This window comes from Somniosus microcephalus, chromosome 10, assembly GCF_052327205.1.
Source record: "Somniosus microcephalus isolate GS21.2 chromosome 10, FLI_Smic_1.0, whole genome shotgun sequence".
Classification (NCBI taxonomy): Eukaryota; Metazoa; Chordata; class Chondrichthyes; order Squaliformes; family Somniosidae; genus Somniosus; species Somniosus microcephalus.
Window position 1 is genome coordinate 189,944,671 of NC_140996.1, and position 27,575 is coordinate 189,972,245.

Consider the following 27,575-nt stretch of genomic DNA (forward strand, 5'->3'; position numbering starts at 1 on the left):
GAGGACGGTGAGGTCTGAGTGGGAATGGAGCGGAGAATTGAAGTGATAGGCCACCGGGTGCTCGGGGTCCTCCTTACGGACTGAACGGAGGTGTTCCGCAAAGCGGTCACCCAATCTGCGTTTGGTCTCCCCAATGTAGAGGAGACCACATCGTGAGCAGCGAATACAGTATACTAAATTGCAAGAAGTACAAGTAAATCGCTGTTTCACCTGGAAGGGGTGTTTGCGGCCCTGGACAGTGGGAAGGGGGGAGGTATAAGGGCAGGTGTTGTATCTCCTGCGCTTGCACGGGAAGATGCCGGGCGAAGGGGAAGGGGTGCTGGGGGTGGTAGAGGAATGGACTAGGGTGTCGCGGAGGGAGCGGTGCCTTCGGAATGCTGAACGGGGAGGTGAGGGGAAGATGCGTTTGGTGGTGGGATCACGCTGGAGATGGCGGAGGATGATCCGTTGAATGTGGAGGCTGGTGGGGTGAAAGGTGAGGACAAGGGGAACTCTATCGTGGTCCTGGGAGGGAGGGGCAGGGGTGAGGGCAGAAGTGCGGGAGATAGAACGGACATGGTCGAGGGCCGTGACAACCACAGTAGAGGGGAATCCTCGGTTGAGGAAAAAGGAAGACATGTCGGAAGCACTGGTGTGGAAGATGGAATCGTCAGAGCAGATGCGGCTGAGACGGAGAAACTGGGAGAATGGAATAGAGTCCTTACAGGAAGCGGGGTGGGAGGAAGTGTAGTCCAGGTAGCTGTGGGAGTCAGTGGGCTTGTTGTGAATGTTAGTCAATAACCTATCCCCAGAGTTGGAGACGGAGAAGTCGAGGAAGGGAAGGGAAGAGTCGGAGATGGACCATGTGAAGGTGAGGGAAGGGTGGAAATTGGAAGCAAAGTGAATGAAATTTTCTAGTTCAGGGCGAGAACAGGAGACGGCACCGATACAGCCACCAATGTACCGGAAAAAGAGGTGAGGGAGGGGACCCGAGTAGGACTGGAACAAAGAGTGTTCCACATATCCCATGAAAAGGCAGGCATAGCTAGGACCCATGCGGGTACCCATAGCAACACCTTTGATTTGGAGGAAATGAGTGGAGTCAAAGGAGAAGTTGTTCAATGTGAGAACAAGTTCAGCCAGGCGGAGGAGGGTGGTGGTGGATGGGGACTGGTTGGGCCTCTGTTCAAGGAAGAAGCGGAGCGCCCTCAGGCCATCCTGGTGGGGGATGGAGGTGTAGAGGGATTGTACGTCCATAGTGAAAAGGAGGCGGTTGGGGACGGGAAACTGGAAACTGTTAAAGTGGCGTCGGGCGTCGGAAGAGTCGCGGATGTAGGTGCGAAGAGACTGGACAAGGGGAGAAAAAATAGAGTCGAGATAGGAAGAGATAAGTTCCGTGGGGCAAGAACAGGCTGAAACGATGGGTCTACCAGGACAGTCCTGTTTGTGGATCTTGGGAAGGAGGTAGAAGCGGGCTGTGCGGGGTTGGGGAACTATGAGGTTGGTGGCCGTGGGGGGAAGATCTCCAGAGGAGATGAGGTCAGTGACAGTCTTGGAAACGGTGGCTTGATGTTCGGCAGTGGGGTCATGGTCCAGGTGGAGGTAGGAGGAGGTGTCGGAGAGTTGCCATTCAGCTTCCGCTAGGTAGAGGTCAGTTCGCCAAACAACAACAGCACCACCCTTGTCAGCAGGTTTAATGACAATGTTGGGGTTGGATCTGAGAGAATGGAGTGCTGCAAGTTCAGAGGGAGGTAGGTTGGCGTGAGTGAGGGGAGCAGAGAAATGGAGATGGCCGAAGTCACGGCGGCAGTTTGCAATGAAAAGATCTAGAGAGGGTAAGAGGCCAGAGGGAGAGGTCCAGGTAGAACGAGAATTCTGAAAGCGGAAGAAAGGGAGACTCCTGGCCAAAGAAGTGGACACTGAAGAGAAGGCAGTGGAAAAAGAGCTCGGCATGAAATTCATTGAGGTGGGGGCATAAGGGGATGAAGCTCAGGCCTTTGCTGAGGACCTATCACTTACCTTCCCTTTTGTTCTTTCATCCCCTCCCCCTTTTCCCAGCCCCTAAACCTGCTTTCCATTTCCTGCTTTTTTCCAGTTCTGACGAAGGGTCATCGACCTGAAACGTTAACTCTGTCTCTCCACGGATGCTGCCCTGGCCTGCTGAGTTTTTCCAGCGTTTTCTGTTGTTATTTCGGATTTCCAGCATCCGCAGTATTTTGCTATCCTATGAAACGGACATATGGCTACATCTAATTACATAGAATTTAGAGCACAGAAAAAGGCCATTCGGCCCAACAGGCCTATGCTGGTATTTATACTCCACATGAGTTTCCTCCCACCCCTTCACTCCTCAGCCTTCTCTTTAGAGAAAAGAGCCCCTCTTTTCTGGTAATGTCGGTACTGCTCTATTAGGGGCCAAGTACAATCTTTGTGGCAGCAAGCCCTGGCATCAGCTTGTGAAGCCCAGGCAACTCATTTCTATTTGTGCTTGTATTTCTCACTTGTTGCTTTAGCCTGTTTGAATTTTGTGGACCTGGAGGTTTAGAAAGGGCTGTTCTTAGCATATTGCCTCATTGGTGGATATATCCTAAATCAGAGCATCATGGTCTGTTAATATTAGCAGCTTGTATTATATGAAAATTAATGGGATTTGAACTTTATAAGTTACCAGTGAGGTTCCATAGTAAGCTGTCTCTGAAGACAGAAAGGTTGGACACTCATATATGATATAATGATTTATAACAATTTTTGAGTATTTCATTGGCCCAGAAATTCGGGTCCCCACGCGTGAGCACGAGCTGAGTACTCACGCGTAGGCTCAACGAAAGTGCCGGTTTCGTGCATGCACTGCGCATGCGCGGGAAACCGGAACTTCCGTTCCCTTGAAAGAAGGGGTTCAGAGGTCGAACGCGTGCGCCGGAGAGGCAGCGCGTGCGCATTGAACTTACGTTTTTTTTCCAAGTTTTTCCAGGAGGGTAAGTCTCCAGGAGTTACACATGTAAAAAGCAGGCGCAAGGCCTGCTTTTAACAAGGTAAGTGGTGAATTAATTAAAATTAAAACATTTTTTCCACAGGTTTATTATTTTTAAATACTTTAAAGAAAGGTAAGTTTATTTTTAGCCCCGTTAGAAAATGTAATTAATTTTTTGAAAAATTTAAATTATTGTTTAAAATAGTTATTTTATGTAATTTATAGTTATTTTAAAAATGTGATGTTTTTTAAAAAATTTATTTGAAGTTTTAGTGATGTTTTGGGGCTTATAGTATTTATGGTTTTGACAGCTCTTCCTGTCAATTTTATGAATGGGCATTCCCTGCTACCATTGGCTCTCCATGGCCCACATGATCCCAGGGGACGCATCGAACTAACTGCGCCCTGGGATACGCAAGCACTGCGCGCCGGCAGTTGGAGCAGGATCAGAATCCCACGCGGGCCCACAGCTCAACGGCCGGCGCGCTAGGTAAGTGCAGGTCGGAGGCTTGCACCCGCGGGAAGCCTCCGACCTGAATTTCTGGGCCACTATAACAAAACCAAACTACTTTACTACAGAAATAGCTTTTAATTGAGGCATCAAATTCCAATCCATTCTACAATCACCAGTCTTTATTCCTTCTCATAGGCAATGTTTTGAGGCTGGAAATATTGGCCTAGAAATTCAGTTGGTTGCGCCAGCCGTTAGCGCCTTAGGAGGAGTAGATGTCGGGCGCTAGGCGGGTAGCGCCCGGGCGCAGCGAGAACTGCGCCTCGCCCCAACTTCACTCGAGATTTAGCGGCGGCGCAAAGTCTTTGCGCGCGCTCAGCTGCGTGCGCAGATCATGACGTCATTTCCTCGTGCAACGCCCTTTGTGCGCCCCCAACCAGAACTTCAGTGGCAACGCCCCATTGTGCGCCTGGCGCCCCTAGCGACTGTTAAGTGGAACGGTGCTCAGCCGATGCGGGGCGCGGGGGGCGCAAATTAAAGGGCACTCCTCCAGCAATATAAAAGGCTGCCATTTCGCAGCACTCCCTCTTGCGAAACGGATCTTTGGAGAGAGACCAAGGTAGATAGCTTTCTGCTTTGGCCCAACACTCGGACAGGTACTTCTGGCTTCAGGCCACAGATTTCCACTAGTCTTTGCCTTCATTGACATCTCATTGTTTGCCAGCATATTATGGGGGCTGCAATGGGTGTCAACGCAGGCTTTCTCAATTACATCCAAAGGGCTCACAGACGCCGTGAGAGAGTGGCAGCCCTGGCTAGACGGAGAGGGGGCAACAGGCGTCGGCAAAGGGGGCCTTACCCACCCAGGGTATACCGCCAGCAGTTCTCCTATCTCAACATGTCTGAGGAGCAGTGTGTTCGGAGGCTGCGATTCAGAAGGGACGTGGTCACAGAGATCTGCCAGCTGCTTGGCGGTGATCTGCAGCCACAGCTGAGGAGCAGGACGTCTCTGTCGGTGGCAGTCAAGGTGACGGTGGCTCTCAACTTCTATGCCACCGGCTCCTTCCAAGCCGCTACTGGGGACATTGCCAACATCTCCCAGTTCGCCGTGCATTGCTGCATCCGCCTGGTCACCAATGCCCTTTTCAAAAGGAGACGTCAGTTCATCTCCTTCTCCATGGCCCTTGCCAAGCAGCAACAGCGTGCAATGGGCTTTGCAGCATTCGCGGGCTTCCCCATGGTGCAGGGCGCCATTGACTGCACGCATGTGGCTTTGCGGGCACCTCTGGAGAATGCTGAGGATTACCGCAACCGGAAGGGCTACCATTCGCTGAATGTCCAGCTGGTGTGTGACCACAGGCAGCTCATCCTAGCTGTCAATGCCCGCTTTCCAGGCAGCAGCCACGATGCCTTCATCCTGCGACAGACTTCTGTGGCAGACATGTTCCAGGCCCAGCCTCACCCACGCGGATGGCTTATCGGGGACAAAGGCTATCCTTTGTGTACCTGGCTGATGACCCCGCTCCGTGCGCCCAGCACCCCTGCTGAAGAGAGATACAACGAGAGCCATCAAGCGACCAGGAACATCATCGAACAAACAATCGGCGTCCTGAAGCAACGGTTCCGCTGTCTGGATCGTTCTGGTGGAGCCCTACAGTATTCGCCGGAGCGAGTCTCCCATTTCGTGGTCGTTTGCTGCATGCTGCACAACCTGGCTATCCGCAGGACTCAGCCACTGCCACCACAGATTGGAGGACCACCTGAGGAGGAGGAGGAGGAGGAGGACCAGCACAGGAGGGAGGCGCAAAGTGCAAGGGCTGCCCGTCGCCGGCTTATTGAACGTCGGTTCTAGGCCCCCTCTCAGGGACTGGCTTGTGCCAATGTCAGCAGATGAATGTAGCCGCTCCAAACGCCCTCAGCCGAGCAGGGCAACCAGGACTTAACCAAAAAACCATGCACACTGCAATTTAACAACAAGAATTTATTGAAAACCTCTGCCCTTCCCACATTACATGCTCATGTGGAGAAGCCCCCTCCAAAAACACAAAACTACCAGTCTCGGCCTTACAAAAAGAAAGAAAGACACCAGTCTCGGCCTTACAAAAAGAAAGAAAGACACCAGTGTAGGCCTTACAACAAGCACCAGGCATTTGTGCATACCTCTACTTTTTGCCCTGCGAGGGCGATGCCTTGCGCATCCTTGCCTGGCCCCTGCCCGCCCTGCTGCTCCTCCTCAATGGGAGCCCAGTGGCTGCAGCAAGGCTGGGGGAAGGCTGCTGAGGGGCAGATGGCGAGACGGCAGATGCCCTTGGGGGTCGGCCTGCACCAGCTCTGGCATTGGAGTGGCCGGCTGCTGACTGCTCCAACTCTGGCTGGGCGGCAGCAGTCCAGCAGCTCGTGGCAGCTGCAATGGCGGAGTGGCAGTGTCGGTTGCAGGAATGGTGGCAACCTGGCAGATCGCAGGTGCTCGCTGGTCGCCTGACACATTGGCACTCGCACGAGCCAGCACTGCAGCATGCGCAGCAAACAGCTGAAGGACAGACTACTGGGCTGCTGCTGCGCGGCGAGTGCCCTGGCGATGCCTGGCTGATCCAGCGAGGGTGGCAGCAGTTAGTGCCCGTGTGGCCCTGGTCTGTGTCCGCATGACACCAGCCAGTGAATGGACGGCACGACTGAGCACTTGGCTAGAAGCCGACTGTGCTGCCGCGAAGTCCTGCAGACTCCTGGCCTGTGCTGCCGCGATGTCCTGCAGACTCCTGGCCTGTGCTGCATTGAATTGTTCCAGACTCCTGGCCTGTACTGCACTGAATTGTTGCAGACTCCTGGCCTGTGCTGCCCCGAATTCCTGCACACTCCTTGCCAGTGACTCTATGGAGTCAGGCATCCTTGCCACTGCAGCCATGAGCTCAGTGTGCCTGCGCTCAGCCTGGACGGCCATTTCCTCTAGGAGGCGCACCTCCTCTGCGCTGACCGTCGCAGGACTGGAGGCCGCACTCACCCTCTGGGGAGAAGTCTGCCGAGCTTCCCCACCCCTCCCGCGTTGCTGCAGGCCGCTGGGCCCCGGAGCTTCACTCTCCTCCGACCCTTCCCCCCGGCTCCCCTCCAGGGAAGACGTGTCCCCTACATCGCCATGGGCTGGCGCGGCTGAGGGTGGCACTGATGGGCCGGCTTCCTCTTCCTCCTCCTCGTCTTCCGAAGGGCTGACAGTGGCAGCTTGAGGGCCCGCCTCCTCACCTGACGATTCACCATCTGAAAGCAGGAAGGCGCAAGAGTAGCTTTAGAGTGAGGACAGGGCGGCAGCGAGGGAGGCATGAGTGGTGCCATTCACCGCATTGGTCGGACAGTGGCAAAGGATGCTGATCTGATGCACAAGTGGAACGAGAGAGGTCCAAAAGGTGATGCCCTTACCATTGGTGCCCAGAACAGGGTCGGCATCTCCACTGGCGACGGGGCCAATCAGCCGGCCTCCCATAATGCGCTCCACACGCTGGTCGAGGTCGGAGAGCTCTTTGAGGTCAGGACGGCCTCTGCCGGTGTCAGTTCGGTTGCGCCGGTTGTGCGCAACCTTGGCCTGCAAGAGAAAGGACGGCCTCTAAGTACAGTGTGTAGCCCTGATCTTGTCTGCAATGCCTCCCATGGTGGAATAGCTTGGACAGTGTGTAGCCCTGATCTTGTCGGCAATGCCTCCCATGGTCGAATAGCTTGGACAGTGTGTAGCCCTGATCTTGTCTGCAATGCCTCCCATGGTCGAATAGCTTGGACAGTGTGTAAAGTGCTGAATGTGCAATTGATTTTCATGCCAGTCCCATAGCTGCTGGATGAGGGCTGGCCATTAGGGCTTTCAGGTCCCTTTGCCCATAATGTGAGGTGCACATGCAAGGATGAGGAGGACACTGGAAAGGGTACTCACCCTGACAACCCGAGTGAGGTCGTTGAACTTCTTCCGGCATTGCACAGGAGTCCTGGCAACCACGCTGTTGGAAGACACCCTGTTGGACACCTCCCTCCAGGCTTTCCGGTAGGCGCTGGACAGCGGCCTCTTGCCACCTTCTGGGAACAAAACATGGCGCCTGCGCTCCACTCCGCCAACCAGCACCCTCAGGTCTCCATCGCTGAAGCGCTGCGCTCTCTCCCTGGCCGCCTCCATAGTCCTGGGCGTTGTACAGGTGAAGCTGAAGTGGTCAGGCCTAGGTTGAGGGCTGCAGTGTGCAGGGCGTGGCAGGCAAACAAATCGACCCTCCCCCTTTAAGAGCTGACCGGCGCCAGAGTGTCTGCCGTCAATCAAGAACTCGCCGCACCTGCGCTGCGCCCGGCCTCGGGGGTATCGCTCAGCACCGCCGGCTTAGCGCCTAAAGATAGTCGTGCATCGCCTGTTTTAGCGCAGCAGCAACCTCTTGGGGCGATGCGACTGAATATCGGCGAAGGGGGCGCGACTTTGCGCCGGGCGCAAACTTTATCGGCTGCCCGACTTTAGCGCCCCAAAAGTGGCTATACTGAATTTCTAGGCCATTATTCTTTATCTTGATTGAAGTCTTTATATGGTCAATATTTTGGTTAAATATGTTCCTATCTATTTTATCTGATGACGAGAAGGATGTTGATTAATAATTTGATATAATGTAATTAAAAATTTGCTTAAGGCATTTCTAGATGTAAAATTATTTTGCATTTTTAATGCTCCTGATATGTTGCCAATAGGACCATTTAAAAACCTTTGGGAGTGAAGCAAGACTGACAGTACTTAATTGGAAATTGTCAGCATTAAACCAATTGTACTCCAGGGGAGTTAAATTAGTTAATCCCCTTAAATGGGCATTGGAATCGCGATTAACCACACCCGTTCAGTGGAAAGCAGGCAGCACGCCAACTTCGTGCTGCTTGCTCATTATAATGATTTCTGCATGCAGCCAACGCTCCCTGCATTGTTCATTGGCTGCACACATCAGTAGGAGGCCCAATATCGTTAGTACCTTGCACTACTTCAAGCTAGCCTGCACCTCTTAAAGGGGAGGTCCATTGTGGCTGGAGCAGGTGCTGGGAGTCATTCTGCAACTGAACCTGATTTGGGAAAGAGAAAAGAATGGCTGACCATGGGAGAGAGCGGGCCTCCAGGTTTTCAGATGCTTCACTGGAGGTCTTGGTGGAGGAGATGGTGGTATCCGCAGTGGGGCAGGAGGCACTCCAGACACATGATGAGAAGGCAGTGGGAACAGATAAGTGCGGAGGTCAATGCCAGGAGTATAGCTCCAATGACCTGGATGCAGCGGCAAAAGAAGTTTAATGACCTCACACGAGTGGTCGTCAGTGAATGCATCTTTAAATGCCATATCCTACCAACTGCACCACTAGCCTCAGCCACTGCTCGATTCACCACACCCTCATCACTCACATTCCAACAATCTCTGTCAATCAGGACTCATACCTAACATTCATTTGCTTCACCTCACTCTCACACACTTAGCACTGCTTCAAGCATCACCCACATCTCACAGCTTGCACACACTGGTAGCTATTCAATCATGATAGCCACATTACCCAAACAGATTGCATGGCACTCACTGACACATTTTCCTCTCTCTCGCAGGAGAAGGTGGTGCACAACTGGAGGCATCAGGAACTAACTGGAGGGGGTGAGGCGCGCCTCCATGGAGAAGACAGTGTTGGCCATTATGGAAAGGGCCATTGCTGAGTCAGTGGACAGCAGCGGGGCTGAAGCCATTGAAGATGATAGTATCTACCTAATCATACCCAATCCTCCTCCTCACATCCCACTTCTCCCTCATCCCTAACTCTCTTCTGACTTACAAGCTGCAGATAGTGTAAGCATGCAATTCTTACTTTCTCTTCTCCCCTCACCACAACCCAACCCTTGTCCATTTTTCATTTCAGATACCCAAGAACCCCAACCTGCTGAGGCAGTGGTGGAAGACAGTGAAGATGAAGACACACAGTCACTCGATTTCACAGTCTCAGCCAGCAGCTCAGATACTGAAACTGTGCTTATCTTAGAAGACAGCATAGAGGCGGGATCTGCATGTGGTGAGACACCGGGCACAAGTGTGCTGCAGTCAGGGCAGCTGGAAAGGAGAGCGCATGTGCCAGCTCGCCGGAGAGCGAAGTCGCACAATAGTTCTGCTGCAGCGGACTCAGATGAGGACTTCGATGGGCTAGGCTACAGAAGAAGGCTGATGGCTGTATACACCCAAATGCTTGGTGCATTGGGAAACCTGCCAGAAAGCCAGCATTCAATGTCAAGGAGCATGGAGGAGTCCGGCACCAACTTAGCACAGGGCTTTGTGCAGAGCTTGGAGCCCATCCTTTCCAACATGGAACGGGTGGCCACCTCCATCAGTACACCTGTGGAGCCAACCATGATGCAGCGTCTGCTTGCTGATGTCTCAGCTTCCATTGCAGAATTCACCCAACGTCTGAGTGCTGCAGTGGAAGCTCAGACTGGTGTCATCATGGCTGTGGCTACCAGTGTGCAAAGCAGCTACCAGGGTGTCACAGCACTCCTGTAATCTGTTTTCCAGCAGACCTGTTCCCTAAAGACCCTCTGCGAATATGGTATCCTACTGAGAGCCCTTCTCCTCCTCCTCCTCCCTCTTCTATCAGCTTGTCCTGCTCTGCGTGGCCTCTGCTTATTCTCTCAGTCATGCTCAATTCCAAGAGGAAGCTCCACTAGACCACCCAATTCTGGAAGCAACTGGTTGGTGCACAAAGTCCCCAAAAATGCACTTTAGCACCAGCCAGACCATTCCTTGAAGATTATTGAAACTTTCAACAAGTATGGAAAAAGCACCCAAAGTGCGTAGAATTGCAGCAATAGCCAGAAGAAATAATCCAGCAACTATCCTGTAAGCAATGTTCCTGCTAATTTTTTTTGGGTGCACAGCCCCTTTAACGAGCTGTGCGCCCCATTCAAATTATTGTGCATGCATGTTTTTTTCCCATTTAAAAGCCGGCGAGTAGCCTGTGCGGGACCTCCGGACCACACTAACAGGAACATCGCCTGTAAGTAGTTGATGATCCCTTTAAATAGTGCTGGTGAGAGGTTCCTTCATGCCGTTGAACACATGTTCAGAGGTTAAGAGTGTAGGCTAGAGCGTGGAGTTCCAAAGTGGCAGCGCTGGCGTCAAATGCAACAAGACCTAGTCAACGTTCAGGCTTGGGCTGATAAGTGGAAGGTAACATTCGCGCCACAGAAGTGCCAGGCAGTGACCATCTCCAACAAGCGAGAGTCTAACCACCACCCCTTGACATTCAATGGCATTACCATCGCCGAATCCCCCACTATCAACATCCTGGGGGTCACCATTGACCAGAAACTTAACTGGACCAGCCACATAAATACTGTGGCAACAAGAGGTCAGAGGCTAGGTATTCTGCGGTGAGTGTCTCACTTCCTGACTCCCCAAAGCCTTTCCACCATCTACAAGGCACAAGTCAGGAGTGTGGTGGAATACTCTCCACTTGCCTGGATGAGTGCAGCTCCAAGAACACTCAAGAAGCTCGACACCATCTAGGACAAAGCAGCCCGCTTGATTTGCACCCCATCCACCACCTTAAACATTCACTCCCTCCACCACTGGCGTACCGTGGCTGCAGTGTGTACCATCTACAAGATGCACTGCAACAATTTGCCAAGGCTTTTTCGGCAGCACCTCCCAAACCCACGACCTCTTCCACCTGGAAGGACAAGGGCAGCAGGCGCATGGGAACACAGCCACCTCCAAGTTCCTCTCCCAAGTTCCCCTCCAAGTCATACACCATCCTGACTTAGAAGTATATCGCCGATCCTTCATCGTCGCTGGGTCAAAATCCTGGAACTCCCTACCTAACAGCACTGTGGGAGTACCATCACCACACGGATTGCAGCGGTTCAAGAAGGCAGCTCACCACCACCTTCTCAAGGGTAACTAGGGATGAGCAATAAATGTTGGCCTTGCCAGCGATGCCCAGATCCTAAAGCAGAAAAAAAAAATCAGCATTGCATGCTGATGTCATGATCTGCCTGCTCTGCACACTGCTGCTGGACGTTAGGTGCGCACGGCGCTAACCCCTTTACTAATATGGCGTCTGGCGCACTTCGTGTCAGAAGTGTGCGCGTGAGCCACGGACGCCATTTTGGTACCTTAAGGGGCCTCGTAGCACACAAAAAACGGGCACTACCAAGCCCAATTCGCCCCCTAGGTACTTTAGAGATGAAGAGGGAGTTTTGTTTTTAGTTAAATATAAATTGCTATCTACTTGTTTCTTCAGTTTGTACAATTTTGTATCTTAATTTGTTTTAGTTTGTTTTCCTCGAGGTCTCCAGAAGAAAATTGGAGCCAGTTGTGTTATAGATATATCCATATAATTAAGTATTGTATTTAGCGCCCATCACCTTAAATTTGTTGCGCCATAAATCTGTACATCATACTTCAAATCTGCGCATTCCACTATACAACTGTATGTACAGTACTACACTTGTGTTCCTCTGATTCTTGTATGGCAGAGAAATTAGTAGAACACAGTTATATAAAAAAAATTCAGCTGTTCCCAGGTGTGCTGGGGCATGGGGAGCTTGAACAGCACCACCTGCTGGTGTGCTAGGGGATAGTGAGACACTGCTGTGGTGTGACTGTGCTGTAACTGACTTGTTTTCCTTCCAACCCTCTTTTTTTGGTTTTTTTTTCTGTCGCACACTTTTATCTGGCTTAAAGTGTGGACTGCTCGCAGACCTCTGCCAATATCGCTTTTGAACTCCCTGTCAAAAGGTGTGTGAAAATAACATTTGTAACTTATGGAATCCTTTTTCTTGCTGCCTTCTCCCACAGTGCAGAAATATATAAACTCCACTTGGCACTTCTGCTGTTCCTGAGGTTCACAGTGGGCATAATTTCTGGATTTAGTATAACATTAAATTCTTTAAGTAGAAATGTCAGATGTACTCCAATTAAGAGTTTCAAGCTTTAAAATTAATTTAAGTAATTTTGTTCTTAAAGCATGCAATCGCATAACAAGCCCATATGGAGAACTATTTAAGATTGATAAGAAAAATAGTGTTTCTTTTTAACTTTCTAACTGGTTTTGGCATATCTTTGTGCAGTGCAACCCTTTTGGCCTTTCTAGTTGACCTGCTGAAGAGCTCAGTGGCCATGCAAGAACAAATGTTGGGTGGTAAAGGATTCTTGGTAATTGGCTACCTCTTAGAAAAGGTAAGTTATGAAGACACAACACATTAATTTAGAAGGTGAAAATACGTTGGGCTGAACCTGATATACTAAGTTAAAAGGATAATGTTTTCTTTTGTGATATGTAGACAAAGATGTTTTACCTTTTTTCATAATATTGTTTCAAGTTTGACAGTTAATTATTTCCAGGAGTAACTATTTTAAAAGGTTGGATGCTGACCTAGTTTTGATGTATTTTTGAATAATATTAAATGAAAAGAAATGTGTTATTTTGATAATGGGAGTTGTTTGGATATTCAATAGTATGTTACAACTCATTAGTATTTACAGGAAACTTTGTGTTATCCGGAGGCTAAATGTCCGGCAAGCTCGAGCCACTGGCAAAAATCAGGAGCTGTTTCGTTAGGTTTTTTTTCTTTTCGTTGCTTTTTTCTCTTTTCGTTGCTTTTTTCTCAACAGTCAAGCTCTGCAAGGTCTGTAGCTAAGCAACAGCTTCAGCTAGAGACGCTACAGAGATGCTTGCCGACTGTTTAGAAGCTGTTGCTAAGCAACAGGGTTTGTTGATTCATACGGAGCTGAAAATCTCCGTATGTTTCAACATCAGCGCTGGCGTGTCCGGCAGTTTTGAGGGAACGGCAACAGCTCGGTCCCGTCGGTGCCGGATAGCACAAAGTTTCCTGTATAATTAAAAACATATGTCCTATGTTTTATAATAAAAACAGAAAATGCTGGAGATACTCAGCAGGTCAGGCAGCATCTGTGAAGAAAGAAACAGAGTTAACGTTTCAGGTCGATGTCCTTTCGTCCTGAAACGTTAACTCTGTTTCTCTCTTCACAGATGCTGCCTGACCTGCTGAGTATCTCCAGCATTTTCTGTTTTTATTTCAGATTTCCAGCATCTGCAGTATTTTCTTTTTGTCCTATGTTTTAGTTGTGGGATAGCTATTTGCAATGCTCCGTTCTTTATCTTAAGGGAAGAGATACATTATACTGCAGTAAACATGAAATCTTTTCAAAATATAGCCGGCTAAATCTGTAGTTTGACATGTTTATATAATAGCTAAATAATTACAGCTGAATGCGTATGTTTGAATTAGCAGGTTTTGTAGTTATGTTGAATGACTGGCAGGAAATTTTCAGTTTCCCCAAAATTAATTTGATTTCTACGATTCAAAAATTACGATGTATAAAATGTGTATTCAGGAGATAAAGGCCATGATTTAAAAGAAAGTTATCATTTACCATGTGTTCTGATTTCTCTTCCTCTTGCATATAGTCATCCAGAGTTCACATAACACGAGCTGTCCTTGAACAGTTTTTGTCCTTTGCTAAATATCTGGATGGTTTGACCCATGGAGCACCTTTATTAAAACAGTTGTGTGATCACATCCTGTTTAATCCTGCCATATGGATTCATACTCCTGCGAAGGTATGTTTTTTTAAAAATTGGGAACCCCTGTATGTCGCAGGGTAATGCTTCCTCTTATCCCTTTTTACTTCTTGCCAATTTTATGCACAATCCTCTCGCATCCTCTCCATGAAGGTATTGACTATTTGCTGGGGTATGAGACCTTGGCTATTAACCGTCATTCATGTGTGAGCCATGACAGTGAGTGTTGGCAGGCTGTTCAACTGCTTATCATGGATAAGCCACATCCTGTCCTTCCCTGACTTCACGCATGCACATTTCCTGCAGGATTGGTGGAGAGCGATCAGGAGCAGAAATCCAACCTGGTTTTTCTCCTCCCTAAATGTGAACACTGAGGCTAATTATAGATCAGGTAAGTCAGTAGAGACTGGGGATTGAATGAGTGGTGATACGCCCTCTTCCATACTAACTGCTCTTTTCAATTTTAAAAAGAAAATTAACATCTGCAAATTTCTTCCACCACCATAATATCACCTGTCTCCATCCCTGCCTTAGCCCATCTGCTGCTGAAACCTGTCTGTCATGCTATTGTTACCTCCAGTGCTTTTCAGGCCGGCCTGCCATATTCCACCTTCCATAAACATGAGCTCATCCAAAACTTTGCTGCCCACATCCTAATTCACATCAAATCCCGCTCACCCTGTGCTCGCTGACCTACATCCTAGCGCCTGAACACCTTGATTTTAGAATTCTCAACCTTGTGTTCAAATCCCTCCATGGCCTCTATCTCTCTAACCTCTCCCAGCCTTAAAAACACTCTGAGAACTCTGTATTCCTCCAACTCTAGTCTCTTGTCCATCTCCCCACTTCCTTCACCCCACCATTGGCGTCTGTGCCTTCAGCCGCCTTAAAGCTAAGCTCTGGAACTCCCTTCCTAAACCTCTCCACCTTTCTCTCCTCCTTGAAGATGCGCCTTAAAATCTACCTTTGACAAAGCTTTTATTCAATTGAATGTCTCCTTCTTTGGCTCAGTGTTTATTTTTGTCTGATTACGCTCCTGTGAAGCATCTTGGGATATTTTATTACGTTAAAGGCACTATATAAATGCAAGTTGTTGTTGGATATATAAACAACATTCCCTGCTCATTATCAAGCATTGGAGCCACTAACCACAAACCTCTTGTCTTTCATATTGTCACACTTTGAATGAGCTGTTTGCGACTACATTAAATACGCTATATAAATGTAGGTTGTTGCTGTTGAATTGTAAATGCACTCTGTCACTGAAATCTGATATCTGAGCCAGGCAGTTCCACAGAGGAGGATGCTATTGATGATTGACTAAATAGCCTGATTCATTGAAGTGATTTGGAGAGGGATATCTGTAACTGGTGGCTGGGCTTTTTCTCACTCCAGACCACCCTGCCAGTCACTGCCCTAATAAGTAATATGGTACTAATTTGACAAGTGGTGGGAAGTTTATCTGATGAAGAATTTACGCGCAAAACATTTTCGTATGTATTCTCTTTCCGATGCAGACGGATCTGCTTATGTTTCCAGTATTTCTGTTCTTGTATCAGATTTGCAGTCTTTTTTCTTTTTATCTGTCTGTTGTGTAACTGTACTTGGGCCTTTTAGACATCTATCCTATCAATCTACTATTGATTTTTATAAAAGTAGACAACACGTATTGACGTTTACTTTGACCCAGTAGTGATACAGAATGTGATTGACCATATTTAATGCCATGCCAATAGTGGTAAAATAATCATGGGTTTTTGATGAATTGGTTATAATTTACTGTTTGCACAACTCTAATTGAAGGTAAATTCTGTTAGTACTATAACTGTGAATTTATGTATAAACTGTTTAATTCCGTTAACATTTCATTTGTAGAAGTAGATTGCAGATTGTTTAGCAGATGAGGCAAATTATCTTCTATGTTTATCTTCCAGGTGCAGCTTTCACTTTATACTTATTTGTCTGCTGAATTCATTGGGACTGCTACTATCTACAGTACTATCCGTAGAGTGGGCACTATACTGCAACTAATGCATACTCTCAAGTATTACTACTGGGTAATTAATCCATCTGATTGCAGTGGTATATCTTCCAAAGGGCAAGGTAAGAAATATATGAAGTTTCTTAAATATTACAAAAATTGCAGTTAACTGAAATTTCTCACTTTACTTCTCCAAAATTTTAATATTGACAGTTTCAAACGTTTGAGCTTATTTGATCTCACTTTCTTATTTGCTTCAAAATTGTAATAGCTGCTTAATGTAACAGCTACAAAATGCAGCTTAGATTGACCCTTATTCATAATCAAAGGTATTCTTTGACATCTATAAGATACCTTCCTGTAAACACAAGTATATGTTGATATAGAAAATTTATTGAACAGTTTTTACCTGCTCAAATATGAACATAGGAACCGGAGTCGGCCATTCAGCCCCTTGAGCCTGTTCTGCAATGAGAAATGAGAATTTTTTGCACAAAAATTGGATTACTAGTATCCTTACTAGTTGGAACTGACTTACATCAATTTAGTAGGAGTGCTTGTAGTGAAAATGCTAGAGACCTCATTTTCTAGGCATTACCATGGTTACTGTTTTACTGTTAATTAAACCCTTATTCATTGCCTTTGTTACCTCTAGACTCGACTACTCCAATGCTTTTCTGGCCGGTCTCCCACCTTGCACGTTTTGTAAACTTGAGCTCATTCAAAACTCTGCCTCTAACCTAACTCGCACCAAGTCCCGTTCACCCATCACCCCTGTGCTCGCTGACCTACATTGACTCCCAGTCCGGCAACGCCTCAATTTTAAAATTCTCATCCTTGTTTTCAAATCCCTCCATGGCCTCACCCCTCCCTATCTCTGTAACGTCCTCCAACCCTCTGGGATCTCTGCGCTCCTTCAATTCTGGCCTCTTGTGCATTCTCAATTTTCATTGCTCCACCATTGGCGGCTGTGCCTTCAGCTGCCTAGGCCTTAAGCTCTGGAAATTCCTCCCTAAACCTCTGCGCCTGTCTACCTCTCTCTGCTCCTTTAAGACGCTCCTTAAAACCTACCTCTTTGACCAAGCTTTTGGTCACCTATCCGAATATCTCCTTATGTGGTTCGGTGTCAAATTTTGTTTGATGATGCTCCTGTGACGCTCCTTGGGACGTTTTACGACGTTAAAGGCACTACATAAATTACAGGTTGTTGTTCAGGAAGACAGATAAGAAAACTTGAACATGAACATGATTAGGATGTTGTGTTATAGCTGTCAGCCCCTGTTTGCTTCTGCATATAATTAATTGTTGCAGTCTGTTATAATATTGATTTATTCGCACTTGACAGATTGATGGCTGAGTGCAAGAAATGCACTAAAAATTGCATCACCTGGAAAAAAATGAGTTTGTGAAAGCTATCTATTCCAATGAAGTTAAATAGGAAACTATAACCTTGTACTTACACAAATTGTTTGATATAACTTGGGTATGAATTCACCCAAATTGGATTCTGGCAAGTGGTTTTAGACCATATCAAGGTAGTTTCGAACTGGCAGCAGTATAACTGATTAGTGTGAAGTGAACTTGAAAATGTTTCTGGGCAGTTGGTTGAACTCTCCAGAAATGTTTCAAATGTTATTGCTCACCATTTACCATCAGAAAAGAGTAAATGGAGCAAAATGGGACAATGGTGCAAACAGAGTGTAAAGGAACATGAAATTGAGCAGAGATGAGTCCCAACTGATCTCTGCCCATTCTGTGCACTGTTGAAGTTTCCAGTGGGCATTGAGGCAAGGGGTGGAAGCTCATCCAAAACAGATGGGAGCTTCATTAAAATATGGAACTGGAGGTGGGAACATCCTGCATGCAATTTCCTGTCATTTGGCATGCAGAACATCCAATTTAAATCATGTTCAGTAAACTAGTGTTGCGAGGAACTGAGAAGTCAGGCGACAGTTCATTTAAAGGGCAAAGTAATACCAAAGTAAGTTATCTTCCCCCAGAAAATTGAGTGCTATTAGCACTTTTGCATTCTGGCACGGTTTGTACCAGTTCTTAACCATCTTATTTTTGGATCGTTGTGATTTTTTTTTCTGCTAGCTACTTGGGTTCTCATGAGCCTTTGTGCAAATTCGTTTTTTTCATGGTTGCCCCCTGCACCATAACAGGCACCAATGGATTTCCAAATGGACTACTCCTATCTGAGATGTTTGGAAGAACTGGATAAATGGTGAGATTCCAAGTAGGTCAGGCTACACAAGTGGTGCTCTGTGCCCACATTCTAATACTTGCACACCCCATCTGTAAACGGAGGGGAACATGCCTTGTTTTAACAGACAGTTAATGCATACAGAGGCTCATGATCCCAAAGGAAGATGGGACAGCAGCCTAATTGATACCACTAAGATAAATGCTAGTACCTTACTGAAGTGGCACAACTGCCCTCTCAACTACTTCATGCAGCTCCACCTCTACTTAAGTAGCCATCAAACTAGGTTGGTGTTGGGCTGCTCCGTCACTTGCCTTCAGATTCATCCCTGCACCTTGAGTTTCCTTTCCTTTCCCTTCGTTTTTGTCTGCTGCTACTTAGTCCCTTGCCCCTTCAGCCTTGACAAATCTCTAATGGGTTGGGTTTTTTGAGCTTTTGCAAATTTATTTGACTTTTTGCCCTCCTATTGTGACATCCCCTTTAAGTTTCACTGATATGCAATTTTTCACTCACTAGTGTTTCGTTCAAAATTGGACATGTGAACAATTATTCAAATAATCTTACCCCAGAAAATTAGTGCTGTTAGCACTTTCTTGTTTCAACAGAATTTGTACCAGTTCTTACCCATTTAGAGCTGACAGATGAAAATTAGCCTCAATGAGTCTTTGGTAACATGAAAATTCATTTAGATGACAGTGTAAATATGCATCTGCAGTGTTTACATAGGATATACAGCACAGAAACAGGCCATTCGGCCCAACCAGTCCATGCTGGCTCGGGGCAAAAAGTGTTGGCAATTGATGGTAAATAGGGTCTGCCAGACTCTTGTCACTCTAGACAGGTACTGATCTCAAACCAATACCTGCAGAACAACTTCCTCCAACGTCACTGAAGACAACTTGATCATTTGCTGAATTGTGCTGCTTGGAATGGCTTATTTTGATTTCAGTGATTGACTAGTTGTTTTGCGATTTGATTGTTAAGCACAATTTTTGGACTTTTGTCTCTCAACAAGGCTGCCATATAGCCTTCCTCAGCTGATAGAGTGGAGATAGTCTGGCCAGCTGACTTCCATGACCATTTTTGCTACTGTTCCATAATCAGTGGGGTGTTTCTCCCCCGTCATGCTAAGATGAAAGATCTCCTTATTATGGGTTGTCTACCTTGTTGATCCAGTAATCTGGTTGAGCTCACTCCAAGCAGTGGCAAGTAGGCTTGAGTGATTGGTAGGGTTAGATCTAAAACCTCTGAACATCTTGTGCTGAGGCAAACCTATCTGTGCTATTGCACTGCCCGTGATTCGTTTGTAGTTGTCACATGGTGAGACTTTACTCTTCCACTGTTGACATGGAGTAAAGCTAAAGAATTTTTTTTCCCAATTTTCTCCCCTTCTCTCCTCTCCTGAAGGTGGTGACTCATGCTGGGGTATGGTTCCACAGGCACCAGCAGCCCTCCGGTACCTCACCCAAGGGTCTGTTCTTCATGTGTGAGCCTATACGGTGAGTATCGGTGGGCTATTCGACTGTGGGGCATCATTGCCAAGGGAGTCCTTTCTTCACCTGATGTCCGTGCATGCATTTTTTAGCAAGATATCTTTGTAGTGATGTGGAGTAGAAACCCTGCCTGGTTTTTATGTTCCCCCTCTCTACTCTGGTGCATTGATAGATGAGGTACTGTTCTTGGTTTGTGTTGAACTTAACTGGAGCAGTGTAGGAGATTAGAGATGGAAAGCTTGGAATGCAAATGGAAGGGGAAATTGAAGTGACAAACCACAAAGAGGTCAGGATTATGCTGAGAGCGTAGCTGTGTATAGAACAGCCTTCAAAACTGGAACCTGCTAGATATATTTTAAATAATACTACAACAGGTTGTAGAACAGTTCAACAGAAGTGATGGTGACATGTGCAGTAGCTTCCTGGTTTATCGTTGCGTTGGGGACTCTACAGTGCTATGGCACAATTGCATATTTATGGAGCATTGAAAAATAACAGTGATGAACATAGCAAATTCTTCAAACTAGTGCTGTGTTATCCAAATTAAGTAGTTTATACATTCTGCTGTTTTCTTTTTTAATACATTGTATTAAATTAGTTGTGTTGTGGTCTATAAAAAGTTGTTTGTCTGTAATTTTTTTGAAAAGAGTAAAAATAAATGGCAAAGAGAAAGGAGATGCTAAAAATGAGCTACAATCATATCCTTGGATCGTTTCAGCTCCCCTAAATTAAACTTAGAAGAATTTGAAATATGCATTCACCAACAAGGTGCTTTCTCTTTTTCCTTTACTACCAGTTGATCTGAACTGTGTATCTTTCTTTCACTTTGTTTTTCTGGAGAAGGAGTGAAAAAAAAACGTAGTTGCCAAAAAGTTCCATAATTGGCTGCTCCTGAAAATCACAAAGCTCCATTGTGCCAAATCTTTCTGCAAAAACTGAATCTAAGGCTGAGATTTGTAGGCAAGAGATGCTTGCAGTAGTAACAGTTATACTTATGCAAGACTTTATCATAAGAAAGATTGTGGTAAGACAAAAGTTTATGACCAGATTGAGAAGGGGTTCTTTGAATGCATCTGGTAATCCATGTTCAACAAGGAAGGATGTAATGCTAGATTTGATTTTGCATAATGAAGCAAGAGAAGTAAGTGAACTGTAGTTGGGTAAACACCTCCTAAATAATACCATAGTCTAGTTAGAGGAGTTAAATATAAAGATGTTGGCCTGGAAATTAACCAGTTTTGGCGGAATGAAAGGTGACCTAGGCTATTATTAATTTATTGGAAAATGTAGCAGATCAATCGACCAGTAGTTGGAAATATTTAATACAAGAAGGATATAGTGCAGTAGGAATAAAGGAGATAAAGGTAGATATTCTATAATTAGCGAGAGTAGAGCAAAAATTATGTTTTTAAAAAAGGCACATGATAAATATTGGGGAGATAACACAGAAGAAAGCAGAAATATTAAAGGTATAGAAGGGAACCAAGAAGGAAGATTCGGAAAGCTCAGAGAGTATGGAAAAGGGAAATAGCAAGGACTTTTATAAGCATATAAGAATCAAAAGGATAGTCAATGAAGGGATGGGACCACTTCTAGACAAAGGGAGTCCTTGTACTTTTGAATGAGGGAATGGCAGACATGCTTGATAAGTATCATGCCTCAATTATTCAGGAGGATGAAAGTAGTGCCTCAGGAAGATGTGAAAGATCTATTATTGGAGAAAAATATTCAAAAGGACTATGTAATAACAAATTTTTAATGCGACTAAAAGTAGAAAAGTTACCAGGCCCAGAAGGTATGCATCTCAAATACTTAAAGGAGGTCGGGGAGTAGATCACTGAAAATTTTACAAATGGGAATTTTGCCAAAGGATTAGAGTTTGGCAAATGTTATACCTCTGTTCAAAAAAGGGAAAAGGTATAAGCCAGGATATTATAGTTCAGTTAGTCTTGCATCGGATTATATGTAAAATGTTAGAGTCAATAATATAAACACTTAGGGCAGAATTTTACTGCAGGTGGCTGGGGATCAAAAGGCTCGGGATTCCTGGTGGCTGCAACGAGGCAGCCTCGGCCTCTGGGAGCAATGCTTGTCAGCATGGATTTGTGAAGGGTAGGTTGCACTTGACCAATTTAATTTAATTTTTGAGAAAAAAATTGAGTGTACAGACAAAGGGAATCTGGTGGATATTGTATATATAGGTTTTAAGAATACAATTCATAGGGTGCTACATAAGTACTTGTTAGAAAAAAAAGGCACATGCTATTAAAGGGAATGTAGTCATACAGATAGAGACATTATTGGAATATAGAAAACAGAGAGGACTTAGTAAGTGGGTATTTTTTGGATTGGTGGGGCATGGGTTATAGATTGCTTCAGATTTATGCTGAGATCTTCTTGTTTCCATTTATTTATACATAACTAGCTGGGGGAGCCCGGCTTTGCCAGGGCTGTTTTGGGCCGGGCGGTTTAAATCGAGTCCCAGGCTTTGGGGCCTCTCTGTGTCCCTCTGTGAATCTGCTGCCGGGCAACATTTTAAATCGAGTCCCAGGCTTTTGGGCCCTGTCTCTGTGTCCCTCTCTCAATCTGCTGCCGGGCAACATTTCTACCTTTTAATACCTTGAAAGATGAAAGTGAAAGTACTTATAAAACGTTTTTGATAAATCTTATGTTATTTTTAAAAGCGATACTAACTTTTTCGAAGCTGGATTAGCAGATTTTGAGCTGGAAGTAAATGAGGTTTTTAGCTTGAGGCAATGGCTGCCAGATCCCTGAGATGAAAACGATTAGTCCCGGCCACAGACGCAGCGATTGGCCAACCATCAGGCGACTGAACTGTAGGATTGGTCAATTGTGCCGGCACAGGATTGGTCGACTTTGACGTCAGTCAATCAATGCTACTTAGCAGATAATGAGTTTAATTTTGAAGGTTTTTTGCATAACGCACGAACAATTTTTGTCCGGCCGAAACGTAAATACGCTTAGGACGGTTCTGGAATCGTCAGCTTTCTTTCGACGTAACGCACGTGTAGGTACGCTCTATAACTTTCGAGTTAATTCAAGACAGACAGACAGACGGAATGACAGACAGAATATTTATATATATAGATAGAAGATAGATAGATAATTTGGACATGGCGCAAGAGGAATGATTTTGAAGATGAGGAAAATTGCAGGAGATTATAGCACATAAATGGGCCATGATAAGTGAACAGTTTTAAAAGGATGTATGTAAATTTTAAAAAATTGCCATTACAAAATCATTCATTTTCATCCTGTGGCATTGCACATGGCAGGGTCAGGACCAAATTCAGTATTCAGTTCAAGTAGGGTTAGTGGGCATGGGGATTACGGACCTCGTTGGGGGAAGGTGGTTGGAGGAAACAGATGGGAGGAGGAAGAGGGAGGAGCGGAGGTGGGGCCGGTGAGAAGGAGGGAGACTGTTCTACTGTCCTTGCCAGGCCTGGATTTCTGATCAGTGAAGAAGGTTGAGGTGGACCATTTCTCCTCTCAATGATTTCACTTTTCCTTTTACCTAGGTGTGACTTTGCTCTCAGTGGAGGGGGAAGGCGATGAATTAAAATGCTTTCTGCCCCAGATTTTGCTCCGAATGTAGGAGGGTTAAAGGAAACAACCATGTCATAATTTGTTGTCATTGGCCCAGAGCTAAAGATCCTTTCCTCCATGTTACCTACTTTTCCTCTAAATTGGGGACCAATCTTTCCCTGCCAGCCCAGCTTTTTCTATCAGTGTAGGGGGATGAGAAGTTAGATGGGGTATAGTATAGTAATCGTGAGATTCAAAGCAATATGGCATCATTGGGGCAGTATCAACTGAGCTGTCCAGGCAACATTTTTGTTGCATATGGGGTCAGGCTTAAAAAAAGGGGTGGTGATTGGCTAGCTGTGCTTAGTAACCAATAAATACTGGAAACATGTACTTGAACTACTTGAACAGTATGTGCATTGCAGGATTACAGACACAAGTATCTGATGTATATATTCCATGCTCAAGAGGTCACGTGGAGGAAGTTAATGGCCTAGAATTTGCTGTCAAAATAACGGTGAGGCTAATGGCATTCGCCGTTGTTTAAGCGTAAATGGTACAGCAACGTCAGGCATGGGCAGATGTGTGGTTAAATGCCAATCCCCAAATTTGCTGTCCGAGTTGCGCCACTCCACTGTTAGCTTCGCGAAAACTGCATTTCGCTGTCTGCCTCACCATGACGGCATTGAATATTATGAAGTTGCTGTATATGTGTGATAGATACAAACCAACTCGCCATAGAAAGTTAAGTCTTGTATTACATCGTTAACAGTTAATTAACCTCTCTGGCGCTTAAAATTAACTATTAAAAGTGTGGAGTCTCATTCCTTCAGGTATTGTTGGAGATTGTAAAAAACAAATTTAAATTTAAATTTAAAAAAAAATAACTTTTCCTTTTTTTCTCTTTCTTAATCCAATCTTGCTTTCCCTCTCTATTATGTTTCTGTACCTGATTTGACACTGAATTCAACCACTCTAATTTACATTTCTCCATTGTCTTCTGTTTATTTCACAATCCTTCAAACTGGTTAAGGAGATGTACAGTTTTTTTACATCTCCATTTGTCCTTCAGTATGGGCGAAGTGTACGCTATCAAATTGATAATGCTACATGACATTCTCATTTGTTTTTACAACTCTTAACTCTTCCCATATGTTTATGTATTTAGAAACATCCAAAAAGGCAATTGACATCTTAGTCTAAATTCAAGTATGAAACCAGCCCAATATCCTGACCTTAACATTTATCCGAATCTTCATCGTAAAGGCACCATTTGGTTACTCGGGTCCCAGATGCCCTGTTTCCCTCGCTGCCTGTTATCAGCTCACACATTCAACAACTTGCCACGCAAAAAATTAAAAAATCTAAACGTGCAAGGGCAAGTTTGACTAACGGCAGATGCCCTGCTACAGCAATATCTGGGCCAATAGCTTTTTGCACAGGTTGTTCAGCGGCAAGTGTACAGATACGAACCTTGCATCAATCGCACAGACATTGTGCCACTGGAAATTGGGGAAACCAGCAAGAATCGTGAGTTGAGAGTTCTCGGCATATATCCTAAACTGATCTGTTCTTTACAGTCCCCCCCTTAAAACGTTAAAGCTTTTTTTACATCTTCATTTGTCCTTCAGTATGGGCGAAGTGTACGCTATCAAATTGAGAACATCACATAATGCTCTCATTTGTTTTTACAACTCTTAACTCTTCCCATATGTTTATGTATTTAGAGACATCCATAAAAGCAATTGACATCTTAGTCTAACTTCAAGTATGAAACCAGCCCGTATCCTGACCTTAACATTTATCCGAATCTTCATCTTAAAGGTACATCTGTGTTCTATTACACACACTATAATACTTATGCCTTTTAACCTTATGCTAGTCCAAAATGCTCCATACAGCAACAAATTGAGAACCTTTTGCTGAATTGACTCACCTGGTCTTTAAGTTAAGTTTGAGCATTTTTGTGTTCCAGTAGATGCACAGGGTGTAAACTGTCAGGAATAGTAATAGAGACTTTCTATCACAAAGAAGAATGATTAGCTCATCTTTAGGTTTGGAGGATCTCTTTGTCTTGGTACAGTACTCTTTATGCATTGAGTTCTGGATAAAGGCATAGCGGCTCCAAGTGGAGAATTCCAATGCGCCATTTATATCCAATCTCAGTACGTCGAAGCCCTGATTGGTACGTTGGGCCAGGTTTTGCTGCTAGTTAGACTTGCTCCTGCACCCTTCAACTCAAAACATTTTTGCCCACTAAGTTGCTGAAAATGTAAGCTGATAACAGCAGAATGAGGGAAACCGGGTATCTGAGCCCTGAGTGATCAGGGCAATCAACCAATAATACTGAAGTAACAACAGGAAATGCTGGAAATACTCAGCAGGTCAGGCAGCATCCGTGGAGAGAGAAACAAAGTTAACGTTTCAGGTCTGGGACTCTTCATCAGAAACCTTGTTCTGATGAAGGGTCCCAGACCTGAAACGTTAACACTGTTTCTCTCCACGGATGCTGCCTGGCCTGCTGAGTATTTCCAGCATTTCCTGTTGTTATTTCAGATTTCCAGCATCTGCAGTATTTTGCTATTACAATAATATTGAAGGATTGAGAAAGAAACAGCAGAAGGACTGAGAAAAAAGTGTAAATTAGAGAGGGTGAATTCACTGTCAGGCACATAAAGAGAAATAAAGAGAGGGAATGAAAGATTGGATTAAAAGAGAGAAAAGAGACAGAAAGGAAAAGTTAAAAAATGTATTTAAAATTTGACATTTTTAAAATCTCCAACAACAATTAACATCTGAAGGGATGCAAATCCACACTTGTAATAGTTAATTTTCAGTGCCAGAGATGTTCATTGGCAGTAATTAAAAATTTTCACGTAGTTAAAAGGTTACTTGCGCTTGAAATGGCAATACTTATCTTTGTGTCGAGTTTAGTTCGTATCTACTGCGCAAATACAGCAGCACCACGACATTCAATGTATGTCAATGGTGAGGCAGACAGCAAAATGCCGTTTTTGTGAAGCTAATGGTGAAGCGGCACAACTCGGACAGCAACTTTTGGAGATTGGCCTTTAACCGCGCATCTGCTCCTCGCCTGAAGTTGCTGTACCATTTGCGCATAAATAACAGTGAGCACCATTAGCCTCATCGTTATTTTGACAGCAAAATCTGGTACAGTGTTTCTTCCTTGAAGAGTTGTGTGAAGTCCTGAGGAGTGGGAGCTGTGTATTTACAAGAGGGAGATCTTGGTAAAAGTGCAACCCGGAGTTTAAGGGTTAGATTTCACTCCAGCCGACGAGTATGCCCTCTCTTTCAGAATGCTTGGAGGTTTCTACTGGCTCCATTCCTGCCATGGAGACTTTTCTACTTAAAGATTTATTCTTCCCTGCCACCAAGTGGCGATTTCATGGACTGCATGCCTAAATGCCCTCTGATTTTAAAGCCAAAAACACATTTACAGTGGTGGTTTTGGAGCTACTGTTATACGACAAGTCTTTTAACGTTGGTACCAATCGCAGCGCCATCAGTTGGTGTAGTTAGTACTGCAATTAAATGTTAACACTTTTAAATGGATTTTCCCATTGACAACGCTTGAAATGGGAATTTTTTGAAATGGTATTTTGAGATGGACTATTGTGACTTGCTTAGCATTTTTAATATATATATATACTAGCTGGGGAGCCCCGCGTTGCGAGGGCAATTTTGGGGCGCGAGGGCAATTTTGGGGCGTTTGGTCTCCCTGCCCCTGTGTGTCCCCCCTCTCCCTGTCATGTCCTCTCCCTGTCCTATCCCTCCCCTCTCTCTCTCCCTCCCTTCCTTCCCTCCCTCCCTTCCTTCCCTCCCTCCCTCCCCTCCCCCCCTCCCCTCCCTCTCTCCTCCCCCGCTCCCCGCTCCCCTCCTCCCCCGCTCCCCTCCTCCCCCGCTCCCCTCCTCCCCTCCCCCGCTCCCCTCCTCTGCTCCCCTCCCCCGCTCCCCTCCTCCGCTCCCCTCCTCCCCTCCCCCACTCCCCTCCTCCCCCGCTCCCCCACTCCCCTCCTCCCCCGCTCCCCCACTCCCCTCTGTCCCTCTCTCCGGCCCCTCCCCCTGCCTAGCGCCTGAGGTCCGGTGCCGTTGCTGAGGTCCCCCGCGTATCGCGCGGCTGATGGACGGCCGCTGCGGGCGGGCGGGCAGCGCATGCGCGGTGAGTGTGGGCGGCGCATGCGCGGTGAGTGCGGGCGGCGCATGCGCGGTCAGTGCGAGCGGCCCGCGGGAGCCGGCAAGGCCGTTAGCGAGCGGGAGGAACTGACGCAAGTCAATATCTCTAAGGATATGGTGTTAAGGAAGCTAAAGGGATTGAAGGTGGACAAATCCCCAGGGCCTGATAACATGCATCCTAGGGTACT

General features: G+C 46.0%; 1 protein-coding gene across 2 annotated transcripts in view; it reads left to right on the forward strand.

Moving 5' to 3' along the window:
• Positions 1-27,575, forward strand: part of LOC147111942 (neurobeachin-like) — a 1,011,877-nt gene that overhangs the window by 305,611 nt on the left and 678,691 nt on the right. For both annotated transcript variants that reach the window (XM_085999351.1, XM_085999350.1), the window contains exons 11-13: positions 12,493-12,601; positions 13,854-14,006; positions 15,902-16,070. In XM_085999351.1, coding sequence (XP_085855477.1) covers positions 12,493-12,601; positions 13,854-14,006; positions 15,902-16,070 — 431 coding nt within the window. The remainder of the gene's footprint in view (positions 1-12,492; positions 12,602-13,853; positions 14,007-15,901; positions 16,071-27,575) is intronic.